General features: G+C 40.0%; 1 protein-coding gene across 1 annotated transcript in view; it reads right to left on the bottom strand.

The window, feature by feature from the left end:
• Positions 1-13,795: 13,795 nt before the first annotated feature.
• Positions 13,796-18,343, bottom strand: part of CNTN1 (contactin 1) — a 95,532-nt gene continuing 90,984 nt past the window's right edge. Inside the window, exon 23 of the mRNA XM_062567403.1 lies at positions 13,796-15,612. Coding sequence (XP_062423387.1) covers positions 15,533-15,612 — 80 coding nt within the window. The 3' untranslated portion in view covers positions 13,796-15,532. The remainder of the gene's footprint in view (positions 15,613-18,343) is intronic.

The raw sequence follows: 18,343 nt of genomic DNA, 5'->3' as shown, positions 1-18,343 counted from the left end.
TTCTCATTTGGCAAGCTTTTTCCAATCCATCATTTTTCTGGACCACTAATTCAATCCTGCACATTCAATTAAGTATCAGAGAATTACAGTATGAGGGAACGTTTAGAGAGAGAACAGTGGGAAGGCAGAGGGACATGCAGAGGGCCATGACTTTTCTTAGCCTGTCTAGAGCACTGCATGGACTGAGCCCCATGGGAAGGGGCTCATGGCAGTCTAGCAGTGCCTGACTACTGCATTCCTCCACTCACTACTTCACTGTGAAAAGGCAATAAAAATGCATCTGTTGCCTCCTCTTTGCATTTCTCTTTGTTCTGTTGATTTTCCAAGGTGGAAAGATGATGTTCATTGCTACTGACATCCTTATGACAACAGCAGTCAAGTCAGCGCCCTGTTGAGTCACCCAGTGAGCTACAGCTGTGATTCGAAACTCCCCAGAGCAACTAAAGGAAGGAAAAAAAAAGAAAAAAAAAGAAAAAAAAAAAAAGCCTTGCCCTTGTGACAGACTGGGGAGAGTCTACCAACTGAGTAAAAGGAAGAATCATTTATTCTTCCCTCCATTCCCAGTTATGGGATGTGGACTGTGTTGGGGCCAGTTTGGCACACGCTTGCCTGGAACAGCTGCTCAGAGGCCCCTGTCTATCTGTCCAGAGGGACCTGAGGACCTAACTGACACTGAACAAATCCCAAGGGGCTGGGTAAAGAGTGCAGTTATAGGAAACTACCTACATTTTGCTGCTTTCCCATATTTCTCATCAGGAAGAGTGGTGTTTTTAAACTACTGGGAGGTTTAGACTTTGAGGACTGGATTTAAACAAGTCAGTCCAGTTGTTCAGGTCTTTAGCATATGTGCTAAGCTCAGCCAGATGTACTTCATCCAAAGAAGCAACAAGGAAAGAGATTTTACAAAACAGAATAGAAGTAAACAGAAAATACAGTGACAAAATGAATTTGGTGGTTTAAGAAATTATTCCAGTTCAGAACTCACTTATTCTGTCAGCTGATTTAAGATATTGCAAAACAACCAAAGCAGCATAGAAGATTTTTCCAAACAAGCTTTAATGCTTACCACAGCAATAAGTGCAGCTTCTAAATCTCATGAATCTCACAAGAGAAAAGTGAAGATCTCTGAGTACATCTCAAAGGCACTGAACTGCAAAGAGCAGGACTTTTTTTGCTAGTGAAAGTTGCTCATTGAGGTCAGCACCCTCACAGATTTACAGCCGTGTGCAGAGCTGTTTCGAGTGTATGTGTTTATGGGGAGCAGATTGGCCTGAATGAGGAGCACGAGGCTCCAGCGCTTGTTTCTTTTCTCGTTGAAGGTACAAATCTCTCTTTTCTGCTCTTTTGTAGTCTGGCAGCACAGCTGCACTCAGAGGAAGCCTATTGGCTGCTATTGTCCACAAAGAATTGTTCCCAGGTTGGGGGTATGGACCTTTCCGAAGAAGGCTGTGCCCATCCCTACCTGTAGGAAGAGTTGCCAAACCAACTCTGCCCTCTCCTAGTAGCAACAGTAAGTTGACACTTCTGTCTTGTCTTGTTTCCTGTTTTGCAGTCATAGCCTCTCACTACCTAGAAAACTAGCCAGGGAGGCACAGAAGAGTTAGACAGCAGATCTCAGCTCTGTCTGGGAGGATGAAGGCTTCCCCCAGCCTTGCTGGCAGACTTGGCAAGACGTTGAGTGGGATCAAAACTCTTCCGGCTCTTAGCTAGATTCGGCTGACCTGGAATGAAAGCCTGGTTTACTGAGTTTGATGTAATTTTAGAGGGACTGGGATTTGACCATTGAACTTACCTAATGGAGGTTACTAGAGAGGAAGTTAGTTCAGGGTATCTCTACTCTCCCATATTACTGAGGTGTGGAGCACTGCAAACTAAGTGAAAACTTAAGAACTCCTTTGTGCCTTTTAAAGTTGCCCAGTAAATGCCTTTAAGTGTACAGATAATGATGATATCACTCTGCAGTGAACAAAAGAAGACAGAAGACACATAAAAGCACCACAACATTTAGAAAATAAATATTTTAGGGGGGAAAGCAATTCTTCTATAGCTCTGTTGTAGGCATCCTCCAGAAACCATCTTCCCATCTTGAGACTACTGTTTTAATAATTATTATAATCAACACCTGTTATAAGTGCTTTCAGGCAGAAATAAATTTTTTATTGCTCTTTTGGAGAATTTTTAATAGACAATAAAATGAAAAGAATATAAATATGTGCTTTATTTAACTTCTTTCCTGTTCAGCCAAATCACTACAAAGGTTACTCGTTCTTTTGTCAGTTACTCTAGCATACAGGCATTGACTGAGTAGTGGATATAGGCTTAGCTAAGAAATGAATTTACCTGTAGATGTAACAGAGACCTCAAAATGCAGTTGAAATGGCTCCTATAGTTAGACTATTCTGGACTGACATGAAAGGTTTTTTCCTCTTATTTAGTGGTAGAGAGCAACTATTTTTTATATAATTCTTTATCTTTTAAGAAAGAGTATATAGACATCACTCTCCATGCTGTGATTTACAGTCACATAAATATGAAACCCTTTGTGAACTTTCTCAATATTATAGATGATGATCAGCATTTATGAAGAGTTTATTAACATGTGGCAGTCATCAGCTGCTAATGAGGGGTAATTTTAAAACATCCATTCCAGAAAATTAATTTTGGAGGCTTAATGGACAAAAATATTAGCATCTCTAATTGAAGAATTTTTTTCAAGCATCTTAATTCTGCATATATTACTTCTTTTCATAATTTTAGAATGTGAATTGTCTTTAATTTCTATAAAGCACACACTTTATAAAGGAAATTAATGGGGGCTTCCTGTTATGAGCCAAGGGAAATCAAAAAACAAACAGACGGATACTTTAAGGCATACATTCACAAGTCCATGTAATGGTCTCCCATGTGCCTTTAATCAAGTATACAGTTGCATTATCTAAATTTTTCTTGCAAATTTACCACAGAGAAGCAAAGTAATTCCACACCTGGTATTGTTACTAACTCCTTTACACAGCTCTTTCAGCATGTTAGACTGAGAGTCATTCAAAACTTGAGAGTCTGTATTGTTTGCAGGACAACACCCTCACCTCTGGATACAAAAGAATTCACCTTACAGTTAATAAAACCTACAGAAGTAGCACAAACTGCTCTGGCACAAAGATATATACATTTTTGCCAGTTTGCTGCAGGACAGTTATAGAAATATTTTCAGAATTCCCAAAGATTCAGAAAGATCAATTATTTCTAAGTGTGAGCAAAAGAAGATGCTAAGAGTCCAGTTTCTTACTTCTTGAAACACTCAACACCTGAAACATCGGTGAAGCAAGTCAAGCAAAATCACCAAGTTGGCAAAAGAGCAATGGGCTTATTTAGGACATGATAAAAATGCCACAAATGTGCAACCTCATTTTGAGTGATAAATGCAGAGAAACATTATGAAAGACAAAGAGCAAAAGATCATCTCTGCATCATATTACACTGAAGAACCCAAACTGCTGAGTTTGAGACTGAATGATAGAAACTCTGGAAAGGAATGATGACTCAGGGAGTGAAAGCTAAGCGAGAAGAAGTCTGAAAAGCTCCGTCTGTGCCCTAAGGAATATGTTTCCAAGCTGAAAAAGCATTTCAGTAAGCACATCTTCATGAAGATAACATCACAAATTTGTATTTAAATAAAGAGCTGAGTAAAGACTTGCGGAATTGCACTAGAAGTTCAGCACACCTCAGGGGCTTGAACGAAGCAAGAAGCTGTCTTGTATCTGTGATGATATCAGAATCCCCTTTTCCATTACAGAAGCAGGAACAAGACCATAACTGAGACCATCAATACTATTATTTGTATAAACCTATTTATAGCTGCTCCCACAAAACATAGCTTTTAAAAACATTATCTTAGCGTATGCAGACACAAACAACCCCGCTGGGGCTGCGGGTCTGAAACTTGATGACTGACAGAGTCTGCAAATCCTACAGAAGGCAGATGCGAGCAGCTCTTAGAAATGAAAGGTTTATCAGAGCTCTGCAACAAACCTGGGAGCACAGCCCCTGCGCCTGAGTTGACTTCTCTGCAGAGTTATGATCTCTTTGATGCTTAGATTGCTGCACTCGTCTCATATTTGAATAATACTCACAGGTCCTGTTTTTATGTCTTGTAAGAGGTTGGAAGAGGAATCAAGATTCAAGAAACTAGATAAACGAAGGGAGGGTCAGAGTGCCAGTCACAATCCAACTGTCAGTCAACAAAAATTTCCTGTATACCTCCCTTAATTATAATTACTGCTCCCATGGGCACATGCATGGCTAATCACGCTACTAGCCAGGCCAGCTGACAAGGCTGCAAGTCTACCCAATGTTGGCAGACTGTGGAAGATAATTTGGATTCAAACCTAGAAGCAGTTTCAGAGAGGTCATAGCTGCTCTGATAGCCGCTGGTATTAATGGTAGCACCTTTTATTCATTTATGTCTCTGAATGCTCACAAACTGTAAGCACCTCTTGCTGCTCTCTTACAGTGTTCCTCCTTCTTCATGGACCTGATGATCACAGACTTCAGAGGTCTTTCTTGTTTGCCCATGGTGACAAGACCAGCTGCCCGTGGTCTCCATGTGGTGATCCCATCTGGGGTTCTCCCTCCCCAGCGCTGAGGCCAGGGCACTCCGCACCTCTGCTGGCCCCAGCAGACCCCAGGGTCCTTCCCCATCCACTAGGGCCCAGGACAGAGGAAGTCCTTTCTCAATTGGGAATGGAGTGCACTGTGTTTTCTCCTTGGATCCTTCCTAGTACATGCTGGCTCAAGAAAAGAGGTGAAATCCTTGAAAGAAATAGAGTTAACACATTTTCTGAACAGGCCTGCAGCGAGTGCTGGGAGATGGCTATCTTGTTCCTTCAAAGCCTCCTGCTCACTTAAGCCCATAACATGATACCAAGAAAAGGAAAGGAAAGGAAAGGAAAGGAAAGGAAAGGAAAGGAAAGGAAAGGAAAGGAAAGGAAAGGAAAGGAAAGGAAAGGAAAGGAAAGGAAATGCTCAATAACCAGTCAATCTTATAGATTTTGCATTTTTGCAGAGCAATTCTCAATCCACCACTCTGCGTCACTACAGTATGTAATGTACGATAATGCCATTTTCTAATATAAACTTCGCTGGGTATCAGAAACACCTGGATTTTTAAGGCTATCTAAAGCAAAAACTGTTAAACCCAGCTGCTCCCACATTAGTTTCTTCAACATCTTCCAGTATGCTCTGGCACTGATGCAGGAACTCTCTCTGGTAAAGTCAAAGGACAGGGAAAGCCTCTCCAGGGGCAGGGGCTGCCAGTGAGGCTCGTCCAGTCCTGGCCACCAGGTCCCATCAGGGCAGCCTCAGCCCTGGCAGGCACCAGGCACCACTGTGGGGCTGGCATTGGGGCTGGGGGGTCCCCATGTCCAGGCAGGGGCCAGGCCACAGTGGGGGCAGTCTCAGGAATGGAGCAGGGCAGGGACAGGAGGCCACAAATTTGGAGATCGGAAACCCTAGCACCACCTTCCAGAAAAAACTATGAGAAGGGAAATGCTTCAAACACTGGTTATGTATTTGTAATTTTGAAATGGGTTCTTTAAGGTGCAAGGTTGTATAAGTAATTTTACAAGTAGGCTTTCTCGTGAGATTTTTTGCATTCTATATTTCTTTGCATTTTTTAAAGGTCATAAATGGAGTTGACTTCCTTCTAGTTTTGATTTTGTAAATTAATTCTTGGTAGACATCACAGCTTCTGGCATAACATCAATATTATTGTAGTTTATATGCAATTATTCTCACAGTAGGTTCTAGTTCATTAATTCCTGAGAAGCTAATACTGTCAACACTTTGATTTTAATGATACCATTATAAATAATGTTTTTACTTCTCTGCTTCTTATTTCTCTAGTGACATAATTTGCAATATGAGCTCCTTCACTTTGGTGTGAAGTTTCATTGGTGCTGGGGTGGTACAAACTCGACTTCTTTTGAGCAGACATCCCAGAGGATTTCGCTTAATACAGTTCAAATACTTCACTGGTATTTAATTTAAGTTTTTCGGCAGTTCAAGATCTTGCTGCAGAAAACTGTATATTGGCCTCCTTTCTTAGGCAGGTTGGCTTCCTCAGCCTCCCTCCACACTTATTGGAGATACAGAGATTGTTAGTCACCAGGTAAGGCAAAACACTTACATTTATGCTTAACTTTCAGAGCATATGGTTTCAAATCCTTTAAGATATATTCAGAATTCTGATGCCAGGTCTTTTAAAACCATTGGAAAATACTCTTGATCTTCCAAATCTGATTCAGAGCTTTTGGAAGAAGCCTATTCAGCACTTGACAGAAATAAAAGTAACACTGTTTTCATCTATTTCTTGTACAAGAATTTTGGTGAAGTTGAGTGTTTCAAAATCTCTTGCTTGTGCAGCTAGTGCTTCTGTGTCTCTGTTTTGCTTCAGAGGTTGGCCAGAGGTGGAATTTTTTGCAAGCAACTTTTTACTACTATTGTTTGAGTTCCTAGTTCTGTTTTTAGTTTTTTCAAGGAGAAAAAAGAAAAGACTCAGTATTTTTGATCTTGGAAATACCCTTCTTAGTTTTTATTAGCCTGAGGGCTAAGAACAGGAGAGAACACTAGTCATCACATTATCACATCCTAGTAAGGATATTCTGGAACAAGTCAGGTAAAAAAATAAACCAAGTTAACCAAGTTCATGCCCTGCATGACCCCCAAGTTCCTGACAGAGTAAAGGCTTCTAGCTTGCTCAGTTTACTGATTAAAAAAGATCAAGTCAGAGACTACACTGCTTCTATAAAAATCACATTTTCCTACTTGCAGGAATGAATGAATCCGAAAGGAGAGGGTTATTGTACCATATACAAATATACAGCTATTTAAAGTGAAAATTAATGCTATTTTCTAGGTCATTTGTATTAGCATATGTTTGTCTCTGTCTTGAGAGTTTGAATTATTGATTCTACCCTTGTTTAGACAGAAGTATTTTCCCTTCTTCTTTCCTGTACTACTGGCTAAATCCTCAGATCTTCAATATCAGAGAAAAATCAGTGTCCTAAATTAATGATAGAAAACTGTGCTGAGCAGGACACACTGGAATAACTTTACATGCCTTTTCTCGTGCCTTTCTTGGCTCTGGGAGTACAGAATTTAAGCTAGCTATATAAAAAAACTGCCACAAAGACTGCAAAACTCATCTCTGGGTCTTTTGCCTAGTTGTGAGTCGTTTTTCTTTTCTTTTCTTTCCTTTTTTTTTTTTTTTTTTAAGTCAGATTCTGTTATAACCCTAGCACATGTTCTTATGTACGTGCACAAGGCTCTCTCACTCTCTCTCACACAAACACACACACACATGCACACACTCACCCTATAAACCCTTTTGTATCATTCCACCACCTTCTGTTAACTGGAGACCAAACCAGGGGCTGATGTTGGCTAAAGTGTCTTGGTATTTGATGTCAAAGGAGACATGATCTTGGCTTCAGCACAGCCATCCTTTAACATTAGTAATATCGTGCCATCATTTCAGCTGCGAGTTTGAATGGCCCTTGTGGAAAAACTTTGCAGTAAGGGCTTCTGAAGGCCTCCTTTTAGAAAGGCAGCCTCTAGGAGCATTTTCTGGTCTGTGGAAAGGTTTGGGAGGGAGCATAGGGCTTGCAGTACCTTACTACCAGCCCTCAGTCACAGACAAGCCATTCCAGCTTCATTTTCTTTGACAGGTTACATCTGCTTCACCAGCTGAAGTGTCAGCTCATAACAACAAATTATCTTTCCTCCCAGTGAAATCTGGAATATTTACTATAGGAAGCAAACTGACAAGTCAAAGACCTGCAGCAGTATTGCAATCGTCTGACAAGGAAGGTAGAGATGTCATTTTTTACGGCAAATTGGCTGCTTTCTGACAGTTTGTTGAGCTGTAGGTCAATCCATGGAGAATCTGTCACAGATTAGCGAATGCTGCCAGAACACAGTTAAGTAAAGATCTGTAATTAACTGCCTTAGGGTGCAGTCATACAGGAGATCTGACTGAAGCATACGTCTCAGCATTTATAGCTGAAAACTTCCTGCACTGATCAAAACAGCAGAAAACTATATATGCTTTCATGAAGAGTATTGCCTAAATGTAGACATACAAGACAAATGACAGCAGTTTAATTAAAAAGTGTAAGAGTTTGATCAGCCAGAGGCTTGTCACATACAGCTTTGCCAAACAGCCCTGTGCACATCCCCTGTACATCCCCTGTTATGTATATTTGCAGCCTGCATGTTAACATGGAGACCCAGTTAGAATGTGAAAGGAGTTCAGTAAGGTACCAGTCTTTGCTCCCCTGCTAAGCTGGGATTTTGCTTCTTCTATAAAAGGCCCACTCTGTGAAAGCACTGACTAAAACGAGGGCACACATTCGGCAAACACTTCTGGGACAGTCCACTCCTTGGAGGGAATGCAGAGTCAGCGTACCTGGCTGTATATCAGACATATTTACCATTTGCCTTCTGGGTCATTCATATGTTTCCTGACTGCATCATAGGAAGATGCGCTCAGCCACTTTAGAAAGCATATTAGTGGCTTTAGAAGAATTGCAAATACAGGACAAATATGGGACAAATCAGGAAGAGTAATTAGTAGAAATTGAGCTTTTGCAGAACCTAAACTAACTCTGCTTACTGATCATCTTGCATGCAAACCTAAGCACTAGCTACAGCTGATAATGCCAGGCAGTATACAGCAATATTCTCTGTTTCTCACCTTTAATCTGCCTTCCCTCCCTCCAAAATCTGGTACATAACAGCTACATGTGGGCTGGTAAATTCAGGAGAGCTTGGGTGTGGGGGTGAGCACCAAGACACAAGGTTAAGTGTCTCTGCTGTTGTTATTCGAAGTGGTCCTGGTGTGGCTTGAGCCTGGCCACGGCTGTCTGATGAGTAGGTCTGGGAAAAGCGCAGACTATGGACAGTCCCTAATAGGCAGTCAATACAGAACAATCCTGGTATGAAAGGTAAAAGAATTTAATAGCATGGAAATATTATTTGGCCTCAGTGCCAGAGAGCAGACCCAAGCATTTCATTTACTGGTACAAACTAGCCATTGTGTCCTGTGAGCACTGCCATGCTACAGTATAGATCCAGTGCTCATGGGGAGCTGCTGGAACACGATAAATCCCTTGAGTTGAATGCCCCTGGGCACTCTGTGCTTTTTTATCGTTCTTCTTATGAGAACTTAAAATAAACTTTACTGCACATTTGATCCGGTCGCTGGCACTGGGATCTGAGCAATGGGAGCTGTGCATTCCCAAAGCCTACTTGCTTTAGGGCACATCAAGAGAGGGGGAACACCGTATGCTAAGCTTAGCTTTGAAGCACTGAAATCTTCTGCATTCACAAGACAAAGGTATTAATGCAGACAAAATATTTACCTCTCTCCTCCAGAATTCACAGCATCTTACACTAAATGCATGATTTCTGAGGACAGGTCACTGTCTTCAGGGCTAGCCAGGTGCTCTGCGCTCTGAGATCACCCAGCCTGCTTGCCCTCTGCTGCCGTGGGGCCAGGCTGACTCGATATTTCATCGTGGTTTAAATATTGACTTCCAGCCAGTTAAGGACTGTTTGCTGTCATCCACTCCTGCTTTACAGCCCTGCTGAATGCTGCATATGTCTTCCTGGGGCTATGTGCTAAGGCCTGCAGATCCGCACACTCCGGGGAGCAGTGAAGGCTTGAAGGGACCTAACCAGCAGGGTGGCTGAGAGGGGCTCACCCAGAATGCATGACAGTATTGGACCAACAGCCAGGAATCTGATTTTCTCTGGACCTGAGGTAAATGAGCAAGCAGGGGAGAACGGTGAGAATTGGCACTGGACTGTATCAATGCCATAGAAACATTTTGCTATGCACCAGTCTCAGCAGGTGTTACATAACTCTGAAGATGGTGGTGACATTGATAAATAGGGGACTGTGCGCAGTAGGTATCTTTCTGTTGTCTGTCTAGATTTGCCTTTTTACCAGTGATTGATACTGTGTGTTGTCATAACACAGCTGGGGTGGGATTTATCTTCCCCAGCTTTAGACATACATGAATTAGAACTAGGTCTCCTTCATAGCCAGTGGAGAGGCACATTTAGAGGAGTGATTTATCTGTCCTATTTACTTGTTTAATATAGGATGAGATTAACTTTGCTATATGTGTATCTATTTCATGTGCTTAAAAGGAAGAGTTATCTCTGAAAGTCACTGCCAGTACTGGATGTGGAGTAGGACAGGGAAGAAGCAGAGAAAAATCAAGCAGGTCTTTAATTTTCTCCCTTCCACACTTACCCAATAGCAATGTCCAGAGCAGGGTACACTGCAAGGCACTTGGCAAGGCAGCGGTTGGAGATGTTCCCCTGTACAGTCCCTCTCATTGCTTCTGGAATACATTTCCTGGTGGGAACCAGTCCTCATCACAGCTCCTCCGCTGCTGCAGGCCTCCTCCTGGCAGGTGCAGCGCATATCTGACAAGCATTTTTTGCTAGTTTGACTATTCTACCTTCCCATGTAACACAAGCTAAACCTATGTCAGCGTATCTACATTTATGCTAGCCGTTTTGCTGACCCTGCGGTCTGGGCTGTGCGGTGTGTGACGTTCGTCACTCCTAGATGACGTATTGCTCTGGTAGAACTCCACAGTGCTGACCAAGCCAAATACTGAACTGCAGAAGGGCTGTATTGCTACACGGCAAGCTGCTGTAAGTACAGGGCAGCTAGTAGCTCCTCAGCCTTTGAAACGGAGCAGTCTGTGAATCAGCAGGCACCATTCCTTTTCTGCTGCTTGCTGTGAGAGAGAAAGATTATTTCATACCTTTCTGTGAAGCAGCTGGTTAGAGGCTGTGGCAACATACTAAAGGCCAAAAGCATCAGGTGTTAAAGTGACTGTTAGTCTATTTAAATACAGGCCAGCAAAATCCAGCCATAAATACTCACTGGAGATTGCTTGCTGAAGTCATCTGCTAAATCATCAGTTTAAAATAATTTCCAGTGAGTATCACCCATATTAATCAAGAAAGTAGATCACAGTCATGAATAACTAAGGTGAAGGAAACACTTTTTACATGTCTTGGGTTTCATATGTCTTGTGGCAGCCTTGGGTTGGTCTGCATTCAGGTGACAGCAAAACAAATTAGCATCTCAAGAAAAGAAAACAGTGCTACTTCTGTTTGAGATATGAATATTGGTTTTGATTTCCCATTCATGTGAACTTTTGTCCTTTCTTCTGGTTTTTGGAAAAAAAAAAAAAAAAAAGAATGTTAAAGTGATAAAGCAAAAGAAGTTAGCAGTAGAAAAGTGAAAGAAAAATGACGTATGCCTGGAAGAAACAGAGTGGGGAGAGTTTCCTCTGGAAGATCTCACTGATCTGTGAGAAAGGAGGTGGGTGGTTCCAGTGTAGTACTAATGTCCTAACATGCTGTAAATATTCCCCTAGAAGATATACATAAAATAAAGAATACATAAGTACTAGAAACTACAGAAATTTATACTGCTGCCATATGAATTTCCTTAACCCATAGAATACTGTCATAACCTGAAAGGCAGACATTTCAATGATGTGTTTAAACAAACAAAATCTCCAAGCAACAGCACTTGGAACTATTTCAAGATCTATGCTGAAATGCATTTGGGTATTGCCTGATGCCTGTTCTTTTAATGATAATTGCAGTAGGAAATGCAGCTTAATTCTGTTGAGGCAGATGAAAACTGGAAGATCTGATCTTCACCAGATATCTAATATCTAAAGCCTTTTTTTTAAATTGTCTTCTCTTGCTAGAGCCTCTGAAGCCTATAAACAATGAATTCTCAGAAAGAAAAACAAGTTCTCTGAACAGTGGAAATAATGAAGCCTTTTCTCCTATGGATTTATGTTCTATGCCCCATTCTCTCTCTCCTCTCCGTACTCTATCACTGCAATAAGCTCAGGGTCGCTCTGTTAGTTCTCTTTCCTGCAATGCTATGTGCTCAGACCTCCTCTCCTAGCGCATTCATGTCCCAGGCTCTCCACCCCTGGTAAGCCAGGAGCAAGGTGAGCAGTACCCAACTTTGAGGTGTTTGCTGACTGTCTGGCAGGCCAAGCAGGATGGGTAACACCAGAGACCTTGCTGCAGCCACCAACTGGGCAGACCTCTAATTTGACTCTGTATTTTACTCAGACTATGATTTAATTTTTTAATGTAATAGCTGTCGAATTTGTCCACAATTGCCCAACAAGTTCAAAGTTATTAGCAGGGAACTGGTAGAAAAACAAAGACCCCAAACTTTGTTTTAGAGACCAAAACAGAAATAAAAGGATACCTTCACCATGTCTGAGCCCTGCTCTGGTTGACTAGACAGTCTATTAGGTGCAGGGCATTACAAGCACGTTCTCTCACAACACTTTTCTCATTCTCTATGTCTGAAGATAAATGAAAAAATGTTCAGCAATATCACCAGCAGTTTCACTAGCAGATAAACTTAGTTCATGTCACATTTGTGTAATTTAGGATCTGAACTTGATCCCTCAAAAGCAAGCAGTATCTCAAATAGTTATACCTGCCGTCATCTCTTGAAATCAATGTCATCATACAAGGTATTAATCAGTACAGTGTTTCCCCATTTCAGCCACCTGCCTTTGTAATGAATTTACCAGAGTAGCAAACATTACTTGAAAAAATACTCTGCTTGATTAACTTTTGCTTCTAAAAATGATGAAAAGCTCTCGGGAGATTCTCTCTCACTCATGAAAATCTTCTTTCTTTCTATACTACCTGTAATTAAAGTAAAACAGCCATCCTTATTTCACAAAAGCTCTTTAAATTCTGCAAAATTCACAAGAAGACAAGGATGGATACACATCACCTCATTCCATCTGCTCCCTCACTGTTATGGATACCCACATCATCATTATAAAATTAGAAAGCTCCAATTCAAAAGACAATTATTATATCTTGAGTAACATTAATACATTTATTTAATTGTAATTTACTTTTCATTCATAAAAAGGACAAAGTACGGTCCTGCTCTACTCATTTGAAAAAAATGATAAAAAGTAACTAAAAAACAATTCAAAGTTCGTCAGTATCAAATAATAGTAATATCAAGTTTCCTGAAATATAAAGAAACAACAAATATGTCTATCTATATAAACTTTAATTAAGAACCTTGCATTTTTAAGCAGATGATACATTAGTTAGTTTTTCTTGACAACAGTTTGAAACTGAAGGTCCCAGTCAAATTTATACAATTATGTGAAACAATGAAAAACCTGGAACTATCTGATCTTTATGTGAGATCTACCTCATCTGTGTTGCTGATTTAAAAAAGAAGTGGCTCTCCCTCCTCGGTCATTTTCATGCAAAAACTAACCAGTTTTGTTTCTTACACCATGTATTAGAAAAGTAAAAGGCAATCATGCATTTGGCAAAAGATTTAGTTGTGACTGTAGATTATATAAAAATGAGTCATACTGCAAAAGAACCAAACTGAATAAAATACAATGAAACATAAATTTTTGTACAGAAGGCTTACACCATATTAGTTTCTTATGTATGAAGACAGCTCATTTTTCTTTCAAATAATTATACAATTTATGAAACTCAGTAGTGTTTGACACTTTGACATTCCTCTATAGGGAAGTTATCACTTTCACCTATTTAAAAAAGTTTCATCTTGTAACAAATAGTTAAAATGAAACAAAAACAGTATTATTGATATTTCTTAATGAAGACTCTACACTTTTACATGTAAATATATTGTACAAAATTATACAAATTAAAGAAGGGGGTGTAAATCATTAATAGACCTATTCCTGCTTCATGTAAATATTATTATTATGGACCTCTACAGTATCAATTCTAAAAAGATAAAATCTATTTCTAAGTAGCTAGCAAGGTTGTGCTAATAAAATATGACTCAAAGCTTATAATTCTTGAAGCATCAGACATTGCACTATTACTTGAGCCAGCTGATTCAATATCACTGTGTTTCTTCAACATTCACACTCAAACTAAAGTCCCAGCACACCATGGAAAATGAAAGGAATGTGCATTTCTTTAACAACTTAAAAAAAAAAAAACAACAAAAAAGGCTGAAACACTGTAGACACAGTCAGAACAAAAACATTCTCTACCTCTAATAGCATTCCCAGTTTGCAAAGGCCATAGTTAACATTTAGATTCAACTAATAGTTGGGATCTGACGTTCATGTATTAACATATAATTGGATCATTCAGGATTCTATCAAATAGGGAAACTGTCTCCGAACTTTAAAACTCTTATTTACAACACTATGAACATTAGAATAATATCAGGTTCTTGAAAAAGCATATAATTCTCCCAAATGTAGGCCTTCGATACAGGAAGGTAACACCTGGTATCTGCAGCATAAAAATGTAAATATCATAATAATATTTGTACTGTGCTACTCTGTTTTGCCATTTATTCTATATCTTTTTCTTATATTTTAAATCTTTTCACTTTAAAAAATAACATAAGTTTCCTACCATTTCATGGTCCACTTGGCTGATCTATCCTGTACTCTATTTTCAAGCTACTAAGTGCTCTTATTAATACCTTAATAATAATAGAAATAATAATCAAAAAGAAATATATAGTGTTGCTTCTCTGAAAGCTGGCATTTCACTTCTACAATCAGCAATAAAGACTGTAGCAGCAAATCCTGATCAGAGTAAATTAACTGCAACAGAGGGGCATATGCAGTCATTAGTATTATCTCTATAATAAAACTGAAATAGTAATTGATATAAAAAATCAGAATTTTTGAACAGAATTATTTTAAGAAAAGAATATGGTAAATCTAGCATCACTGAAATTGTTGGCAAATTCTTTTAAGCTCAGCATGCTATGAATATCTCAGGTGTTCTGAACATATTTAAAATAAAAAAAAATCCTGTGTCACTGAGTTTTGTTTCAAATCCTTTAAATCATATTCAATAGCCTCAAGAAATACAGCTCTAAAAATAAATAAATGTTTTTGCTTTGACTGTATCTCTAAAAACTTGTAATCCCAATAAATGGTGGTGATGCCATTCAAAAATATGCAGTACACAAAACATATAAGATAGTACAGACAGACGTAGTACTCTTACATTTATCACATACAATCAACATTTCAATCTCTATTATATTTCACAATTTGTTATTCAAGTTAAAGCACCTACATGTGGTGATTTTACTTTCACTGTACAGCCTAGGTTATTGGGTTTTAACACTGTAACTTGCCCCATTGGACCAAATCATGCAACTGTCACAGATCAGCGTAAGTGTTTCATAAGGCATATTGGAACAAGTTAAAAATCATTTCTTATCCTTTCAAAAGTTGCTCTACTTAATGGAGGAGTTCCTCGATGCCTCAGTCCTCTTAAAGTTCATAGGAAATCAGTAGGGTAATTCATTTTAAAGTGTAATTTATTTGGCTTAGGATGGTGCCACGGGAATTGGAAAGAGTTGCAGTCCTCGTGTTCAAAGGGCCGGCGGTCGAGGGCAAGATAAGTCGGGCTACATTCAGAACTCCAGGTAAGCAAGGACACCAAGGGTCGGCAGCAACAGGCCGAGAAGCGTCGGCGGGACTCCAGCGGCGGCACCTGCACATCGAACAGACAACACGGCGTTGGTTTTACTTTGGCATCACCCATGGCAAACAACCCCGGGGTGCAGGCAACAATTCAGGGTAAGAAGGCTTGAAAGCCAGCTGGCATACCTCAGCCCAGCTTCTACCTGTGTGGATAATCTGAAGTGGATAAAGAAATTCGCTGCAGTACAGTGGAGGACTCGGTGTTTTGTTCTGCAGGAGTTGTTTATTCAGCGTGTTTATACAGCCAGCAAGGCCATTCAGAACACATCAGCGTATTTTGATTTGGATGGTCTAACAAGCCAGGAGGTTATACCAAGAGGCAAAAGGTCAAAATAAATATTTAAACATGTGAAAACAAAATTAATGGAGTCTTTGAAAAGTGATGAAGCAAAGAGACACCTTTAGAAATGTTAATGTTATTATGATCAGCAATAATCTGAGTGATGTTAAAGAGCCTGGTCCATTTGTTTACCTCCTGGCTTACAAAGTCCAGATGGCTGATTTCTAACAGCTTGGCATTTGCACATTTATGTCTGTTCAGGTCACAAGAGTCTTTCTTAGGCAAATATTTTAAGACAAAAAACATGAATTGACATCTTGCAAACTTTACATGACTTGTTCTGACAAACAGGTATAAGAATTGCTATTGTGTTAAAATAACTTATGTCATCATGGTCCAGCTCCCTGTAAACAAGTTTCCATATTACAAAATAACCCAACCAAATTGAGATCAACTGTTCGTCTCGGAGATAAGCCAAAGACTGTCTCAAAGGCGCTGGAGAATGGGCTATTCTGGCATCCCAGAGAGGCTCCTCTAGTGGCACCGTGTAAGTGGGCAGTGTGGGCCGTAGGTTATTGCTGCTGCTGAACATAGTCTAAGGATAGAAGTGTTTGCAATTGGCTCTGATGGTCACAAGGAGCTGCTGGATCCAACCTACCGGAGGGATCTGCAGCAAAACGTTCTGACTGAAGAAATCAACAGACTGAAAAGGCACATGTGAACTAAACAGCACAGATTGCAGCAGGCAGTCCTATTTAGTTAATATCAGGGCACAGTGTACCAAATTTCAACCAATCTTTCATAGAATTTAAAGCTCCAAAAGACCACTCGCATTTTCTCATCAGAACTTCTTGCAAGGACAAGTAAATTGCATCACCTGGCCAAGCATCACACCTGCTTCTAGAAAGACAAGTCTGTAGTTTTATGTGTGTGCCTGATAAATTTCTGCATCTTTCAGGATAAAGACCTCGATTCTTCACTTTGGGTCTGTCTCAAACCTCCTATTAATAAAGTGCTGTATGAACCAGAAGTTAGCAAAACAAGATCCTGAGTGTGAAAAAAATTTGCTGTTTTGAAATGAAAATATGCCCAAATAAGTATCTGAAAGTTACCTTCAAGAATTTATATTCCTACCCACAGTAATAAAGAGGAAATAAGGAAACTGGATGGAAATGGAACTAACAGATAACAAAATACATTTTTTTTTAGAAAGTATGTGGACTAAGCCCAAATCAAGAAACTCCAAAGTTCATCAACTCAGCAGTTAACTGTGGGTATATGAAACTGATAATATTCAGTCATTTGTGCCTCCTACATAAACAATTGCAGGGTTCATTTTCTGAAAGGATTTTCACAGTATATCTCAATGCACTTTGACTTCCTTCTGATCACCCCCTTCTCTGATGTACTATCCGTGTACTATTTGCAATTCCAAGATGAAGTTTTGTCCTCCAAACAAGTTTTACCCAATAAATGGTCACATACAGAGTCATTATCTTTGCATCAGGTGAGCTTTTCCATACTGACATATTAATATACATTGCTCAACTCATTGCAGCAATTCCTTTGAGTTCTGTACATATGCAGCTATGTGTAAATTCCATGCATACACTCAAAGCTGTTGAGTTTATTATTTACCCATGAAATATTTAGAGGATTGCACCTCCACACAAGCGAATCTCCTTGGGTAAAACAATAGGCAGGGCCAAAGCCTCAGACAAGGACTAATGTAATGAAAACTAGCAGGGAGGAAATAAAGGTAAAAACAGCAGAGTTTCCCATTGGAGTGGAGGAAAACCGACAGTCCCAGCTACCGTCCTGCCCACTGCCATTTGACAGCTATCTATTTTTCTACGAACAAATTCATGGCTTAAGCCATAAAATGTATGGCCACATTTGTATGTGTGGCTTGGGCCATAAAATATCACAGCATGCTACGGTACAAGCCAATGTCTTATCTCGGTGCCTATAGCTGTGGAGTGTGGAAACGGATATGCACAAACCGAAACACATGCTTTTATTTTAACTTGAGTCCTCCCATCTGAGGGCTGCACTTGTGTTGGCCTCTTCAGGAAAATCTGGGCCTCCTTGCAGAGTCATTTAACTGAGCTCTGAGCAGCCCTTCCCTGTGTTCATAGCACAACCTCTTCTCCTCAGCCCTGCCATTTCCAATGACGACTGCTTTCAGGCAGTTGTTTGAAAGCCAGCTGGGAACATGTGTCAAACTTGTGTGCTGCTGATTCTTTCCCCACAACAGACTTGTGACAGGGCTTCCCAAGCCAGAACTAATTCCTGAATAAAATGGGAAGAATCAGGTTCCACCTGATATATATATATATTACCTGTACATTACTGGAGAGAGGTTGGTCCAACGACCTTTCAGCCAAATCGTCTCTAACAAAGGTGCTAGAGAAGTGTGCCCTTCCCTGCCCAGGAACAGAGGGATATTTCTGAGGTGACA

This window comes from Rhea pennata, chromosome 1 (genome assembly GCF_028389875.1).
Source record: "Rhea pennata isolate bPtePen1 chromosome 1, bPtePen1.pri, whole genome shotgun sequence".
In the NCBI taxonomy this organism is placed as follows: Eukaryota; Metazoa; Chordata; class Aves; order Rheiformes; family Rheidae; genus Rhea; species Rhea pennata.
Note: the sequence above shows the minus strand (reverse complement) of the source record. Positions and strands in the feature narration are given on the sequence as shown.